The sequence below is a fragment of the Theobroma cacao genome, chromosome 2 (genome assembly GCF_053813885.1).
Source record: "Theobroma cacao isolate CCN51 chromosome 2, ASM5381388v1, whole genome shotgun sequence".
NCBI classification, from domain to species: Eukaryota; Viridiplantae; Streptophyta; class Magnoliopsida; order Malvales; family Malvaceae; genus Theobroma; species Theobroma cacao.
In genome coordinates, this window is record NC_142640.1 from 34,467,705 (window position 1) to 34,474,702 (window position 6,998).

The window sequence follows — 6,998 nt, forward strand, 5'->3', positions numbered from 1 at the left end:
TGAATAAGATGAGAATAGTCAACAAAATATTAGTAAGTCTGTCTAAAAAATTTAAGTTCAAGATCTCATCATTGGAGGACTCCAAAGATCTTTCAACTCTCACCATGACCAAGCTTGTCAACGCTCTCCAAGGCTAAGAACATAGAAAAGCCATGAGAATTGATGACAAGAGTGAAAATACTTTACTAATAAAACACAAAAAAGGTGCTAATAGTGACAGCAAGAAGAAAAAAATGGAGAAAAGAAAACCAAATGGAAGATACTTTCCATGCCAACACTGCAAAAAATGAAATTGTCTTGAGAAATATTGATGTTTTAGGCCAAATGTGAAATGCATAACCTACAATCAGCTTGGCCATGTTGAGATGGTTTGCAAAACCAAGGTAAACAACTAAGATGAAAAAGCAATGGTGGTTAAACACAAAGAAGAGACAGAAGAAGTTTTATTCATGGCCAAGAAATATGAAGTTTAAAGAATGATGAAATATGGTTCATTAACAGTGCATGTTCGAATCACATCACTGGCAATGACAATATTTTTGCTAACCTAGAAAAAGATTTCACATCTCAAGTTGAAATTGGTAATGGGGACTATCTTATGTTTTGTGGAAAAGATACAGTTGAAGTGGAAACTCCTAAAAGTATGAAGAAAGTTCCTAATCTTTTCATTCACCGAAAGTAAGTTATAACTTGCTTTGTGTTGGGCAGTTACTTAAAGAATATTATTCACTTATGTTTGAGGACAAGTTGTGCAATGTATTTGATCCCAGCAATAAGAAGTTTTTCTCTATTGGCATGAAGAATAAGTGTTTTCCTTTAGATTGGAAGGAAACACATCATCAAGCTTACAATGCATTGATCAAACTAAATAATGGCATAAAAAGCTTGGTCATGTGAACCATGATTCTTTGAAGCACGTGGCATCAGCAAATCTGGTTGAAAGTCTCCCAAGCATGATCAAGACAGGACAATTGTGTGACATACGTAAGTATGGGAAACAAACCAAAGAAGCTTTTCGAAAACAGAGCACATGGAGAGTTGCTGTCAAGTTGGCGTAAGTGCACTCATATGTAGAAGGCCCTATCTTTGAACAATCATTCAACGATAATAAGCACTATCTTACCTTCACTGATGATAAATTTAGATTCAACTAGGTTTATTTTCTTAAGCAAAAGTCTAATGTGTTTAATTGCTTTATTAAGTTCAGAGTGTTTGTTGAAAATCAAGCTAGAAAATCAATTAAGGCACTTAAAACAGACAACAGAGGCAAATATGTCTCTAATGAGTTTGAAAGATACTTGGTTAAGTGTGGCATAAAGCACCAGCTCACAATTCCCTACAATCCATAACAAAATGGAATTGCTAAGAGAAAAAATAAAACTTTGCTTGAGATGGCTAGATGCTTAGTTTTTAAAAATAAAACTACCAAAAACATTATGGGCTGAGACAGTTAACACTACCAATGATTTGTTAAATATCATTTGCACCAAAGCTCTTGCAAATGAGACTCCACATGAGTCATGGTATGATGTTAAACCATCAGTGAATAGTTGCAAGGTATTTGGATGTATAACTTTTGCACAAATTCCAAAATGTAAAAGATCAAAGCTTAATGAAAAGTTCAAAGTCACCATCCATCTCAGACTTAGTGAATTAAGTAAGGGCTATTGACTTTTTGATGTAATGATAGGAAAAGTTTTTACTTGCAAAAATATGGATTCATTTGGATGATCCACGCGAATTTTTCACTTTTGCCTTTTTATAATGATACACGCGAATATTTCATGAGGCAAATCCAAAATAGTGAATTTTTATAGTGAATCCAAATCCAAAATAGTGGATACATGCGAATTTTTCACGTCTGACAGGGTGAGGGAGGTGCCTGGCAGGGTGCGACCGCACCCTGCCAGTCGTACCTTTCTCAACTCTTTTTTCATTTCTTCTTTATTTTATTATATTTTTTTTAATTCATTTTTTTTGTTTATGATTTTAGTGTCTACAGATATTCCACTAGTTGATTTGGCACTGGGTGTGATTTGCTTCTCCGCTGATTGGGCACCATGCGTGATTTGTTGATGTCTAGAGGAGAACCACTCTATGATATGATATGATAACTACGTAGCGACATGCCTTAGGTTTTGAAATGTGAATTATGTTGTATGATGTCATGATATGATGATTAATGCAAAGCTTGAGGTAAGGGCCATATGTAATTGATATATGATTATGATATGTTGCATGCTTGTGGAGCTATTATTTAGCGTCAAGGTGAGCTCTTTAAGGCATGTATGCTAAGCCATGTATGTAAATGACCATATGGTGAGTCGATTCATACGATAGATTATATTGATAAATGGTTATGTTGGTAATAATGTTGAACGGGTAAGGTGAGGATGATTATTCCACCTTAATATGTTAATAGCCAAAAATATTTAGCGTAGTACGACTGCCATGATATGACAAACTATGTTTGACAAGTGACGATGGACTTGTTTTATATGTATATGCCTTATGATGTATAAGATGCATGCATAATTAGAGGATATGTGTAGCACCTATCCCTGCACATTTACAACTATTTTATGCTCCCATTCACTGAGTACTAATGTGACTCACCCATTTCAGTTGTATTGTACAGATAAATAAACACCGAGAATTGGGTGACTTAACATTGTCGACGTTAGACATGCAATTTTGACAAGTGGAATGTTATCCGCTGACAATGAATCTCCACTACGTCACAATCTGAGTCATGGTTTGTGTACGCTTCCGCTATGTATATAAAGTATGTCATAAAGGAAACATGACGGCACAAAGTTGCCTTATGTTATGTAACGAGATGTTTAATGACTTAGTAAATTGACCAATGTATGACTATGTGTGTGCTATGTTTAAGTCCTGAACGTTATTACAAGCCGAGGGGCTAATGTTGAATGCCAAAAGATTTAAGTTTAATGAATTGATGTTGGCTATAAGGTCTTATGATTACGATCTATGTTTATCAAGACTTAACTATGAAGGCTTCCTTGAGTTTCTCGAGCTTACCTGATAGGCTTGTGCATGCCGGTCATGGATGCCCAGATTTGGGTTGTGAAACTAATTTAGGTGTCACCAAATTAAATCTCAAAGAGGTATGTTAGAATTAACATGCATATTAAGAATACTTATTTAGGATTTTAAATTTGTAGATAGTTATTGTTGGTTTTCTTTCTTTACCCATGTTATTAGTGGCATTAGTTGTTAATTTTAATTCTCTGTTCAATTATGATTTTTCTCTCTTATACTTGAGCTTTAAGAAGCGGAGATATCCTTAATAAAAAATACAACTTTATTAGTCTCTATTTTGTTGTTCTTTTCCTAAGCCTTTTCGACAGATCAAAAGAGAAAGAAGAAAAAGGCTAGCAAGAAAAACACTGTTTGAGTACAAATAGAAGTAAGGAAACAGTGTTTGACACAAATTCTCTCACATATAAATATATATATATATATATATATATATGTCAAGTTCATTTTCTTGCTCGTAAGGACATAAAAATATATAACTTTAGTCACTTCTACAATCATTCTTATTCCAAAGTATTGGTCTTCATTATAAAAATCGACTTTAATGATTAAATCTCTCTTATTGCTAGTATTATCTTCAATTAATAGTATAACTTTGAGAGTACAGTCAATACTGTCCAATAATATTTTTCTTTCAGTAATATGATTTGGCTTGCAAATTGGTTACTTCACTGCCTGTTGTTTACTCTTCAACTGTGGGCAGACCAAAAATAAGTGGGAGAAAGATTTAAGGTTTGGAACGCTCTTTAAAGTTCTTATTATATTTTCTCCGAATATATTGAAACTTGTCATAATAATGGTTAATTATTGTTTTTAATATACAACTATATCATATATATAAAATAATATTTTAACTAACCTCTTTAAAATATTTTTTAACAAAATTAAAAAAAATTAAGAAAAATCTTCGCCCTGTGAAAATAATTTCACTAAACGAATACGAGCATAGTTCAGGGAATACATAGCATTTTCTTACAAATATAGTTTTTTCAATATCTTGTTAATACGATAGTTGTTAAAGATCCTCCTAGAGACTGTGCTTCAATTTTATTAAATGATGTTATGGAAATTTCAGTCTCACCCACTATTTTAACATAAGTATATTATTTGTATTTTCTTATAAATATAAAAAAAAATTAATGGAATTATGATTTAATACACTGGTTTTCCTTCAGACTTGGACTTCATTTCCTGTTGGGCCATCAAAGTATATAAGTGCGTTTCTAAAAGTTAGAAGTGGAGATCGCATTGGGCTTAGGTTGTGGAACCAAGATAGATGGAATTGGATTTTGGAAATATTCCCATGGATGGTGACACATCCAGAATATATCTACAAAGAAAACAAACAGGATGAGACAAGAATCGGTCTCATGCCTGCTGCAAACATTGGCTCTCATTGTTCTTACAGCAGAATGTTAAATGAGAGAGACAAACAATGTTTCAATAACAGTCTAAGCGTTCAAATTTAGATAGATTTACCAATTAACAGCAAAACATTGTTCCCACAACAATATCAGGATTCAAATTTCTGTTATCAAAATACTTTGTTTCTTTGAGTGTATGATGTTATTAAAACACATAGGAGTACAAGTTTAGTCTTGGATGACATGGTTTATCTGCTCTGGTAGATAATATTTATGGCAGAAATGCTATAACATTAAAGCCCTTTAAAAAGTTTGAAGGATTAAACTTTTGTTAAGGAATTATTCATTAGCTTGGAAGCGAAAGTATTGTTTAGCTTCAGTCTGATTGTAAGACAACAAAAATACCTACAAACTGTTTGCTGTCATTGAGAAGGAGTCAATGTTGATACACGTACTTTTCTTGTAGTTTTATGTAAACAAATGTTTGTGTATATTATATATGGAAGAGCCAATTTCCATTAGATATATATGTACAAGGTTTATACAAACAAAACCTCGATCCTCTAAACTATACCCAATTCCATAAACAAAACCTTGGTCGTTTCACTTACTACTAAACCTGACTTCTGTTACTGCAAATCCAGTCATAAACACACAAAAACAAATAACTTTTGAGATTCAAATAAATTTAGGAAGATTTTTTGGTTGGACTTATGGTTTTTTCAGATATAATTTTTGAAAAATAGAAAATGATGTCCCAACTACTCGTAAGCTATACCATTCTATTAACAAGAATAAATTTACTGCTTATTCTTTACATTAATCAGAAAATAACATATAATCAGGTGTAAGAAACGCTTGCTGCAGCAACACTCAAGATTAGCAGCCTACAATGGAACCACTTGTGATTTTCACCAACTATTTCAAAGCAAACCAAAATCTGTCTCAATCCATCATGACACTTCATCACTTAACATCTGAATTTTTTTCGTTTGAAAGGTATATTAAAATTTGTTTTTACATACGTTATCTGTACATATTTGTTTTTTAATTATTTTTAAATAATATATAAAATACAAAATTTTTAAAGTGTAAAGTTAATTGTCCGTAAATAATAATTATAATTGAAACACAATTATATATAAAAGATAATAAATGTTTAATACATATAATTAGAATTTTATAATATTAATTTATAAATTATTCCATACTATCAAAATTTTAAAAATATCTTTTAATAAAAAAACATTCAATAAAATTAGAATACTTATATCTTTACAACTTAGATAATTCTTTCTAATATTAATAACAAAAAATTTAAAAATGATAATTTAAAAATACAATGAACAAATGGTTAATCAAAAAGTTTTTCAACATTCGTTCTTATATATAATAGGATAATAATTTAACTAAAAACATAAATAAAATAAAATAAGCTCCACACCATAGCATTGATAACAAAGAAAAATACGACTCCACAATTTCAAAAAGAGAAAAAAACCATGTGGAGAACAAACTAAAAAAGCAAATACAATAATAATTTAACAATGTTCATGGGTTCTTAAAAATGATTCCTGCCTCTGCAGCCTCATCTCTGCATAGAACCTTTCAATGAATTTCTCAGCCCTCTTATCCACTGAATCTTCCTGATCGTCTTCTATGTCCAATGCCTCTGAAATTAGTTCCCCTCCAATGGGAGCTGGCACAGCTTCCAATACCAATCTGCAATCTGCTTCTCCACTTGCTTGAGCTTTCGGCCAACCAAAACACTTACACGAAAACAGCATTGAGTAAATATCTTGGATGCTTCTTCTTTTGGGCTGTTTTCTGTTGTAGTAATGAATAAGAGGAGTACTTGAAGGAGAGTCAAACTGGTACTCTCCGAGGAACCCATAGTTGTAATGCTTAAGAAGCTTAAACCTCTTAAGCTTTCTTGATTTCCTGAGATAAATGAGCTTTGGAATCATGGGTTTCTTCATTTTAGTAAGTAAGATGGAGATTCTAACAGGATTATTGGGTACCAGATTGTGCAGAATGGGCAGTCTATTCTGGGGCATTTTCATGGCTGGTGAGTACTACTGCACAATTCTGGGGCTCAGCCAGGGAAAGGGATTGATGGGGCTTTTCGTGGTACAGGGGTTGAGTCATGATCAAAGGAGCAAAGTTGCTTTTATTGATACAAAAAGTTGAGGAAAAAGTATGGAGATCTGATAGGTGGGTTGGGAGCCAACCTGTAAAAAGGGTCATGGTCGGTTGCATTTTGTACTTGCGACATAAAGGATAAGCAAGTAGCCGTTGCAGCTCAAACAGGTTCTTTTCTTTCCCCTATGCCTTTGAATTTCTACGTTTGACCCTTCCTAACCAATTTCCAATATTCAGAAAATTGCTTTGACCTTTTCGCTCATCACTTTTGAGTAGAAATTGAGCACATGAAACATTGTAAAATCCTTCTAAGGAATCGTGTGATGGGACAAGATTATGCTAACTCAAAATTCCATTTTCAAGTCTTTGCTGCTTGCATCTTAAATTTTATTTTTCCTTTAAATTTAATCAAATAATAGAAACATTATC

At 32.5% G+C, this 6,998-nt stretch overlaps 1 protein-coding gene across 1 annotated transcript; it reads right to left on the minus strand.

Annotated features, from left to right (window-relative positions):
- Positions 1 to 5,849: 5,849 nt before the first annotated feature.
- LOC18609200 (cotton fiber protein) lies at positions 5,850 to 6,633 on the minus strand. Its single transcript, XM_007044218.3, has one exon. The coding sequence runs from the start codon at positions 6,488 to 6,490 to the stop codon at positions 5,969 to 5,971; it is 522 nt and encodes a 173-aa protein (XP_007044280.3). The 5' UTR covers positions 6,491 to 6,633; the 3' UTR covers positions 5,850 to 5,968.
- Positions 6,634 to 6,998: the final 365 nt, after the last annotated feature.

Bases quoted from the DNA above. Each gene is read 5' to 3' on its own strand.
- LOC18609200 (XM_007044218.3), bottom strand. From the start codon at position 6,490: ATGAAAATGCCCCAGAATAGACTGCCCATTCTGCACAATCTGGTACCC.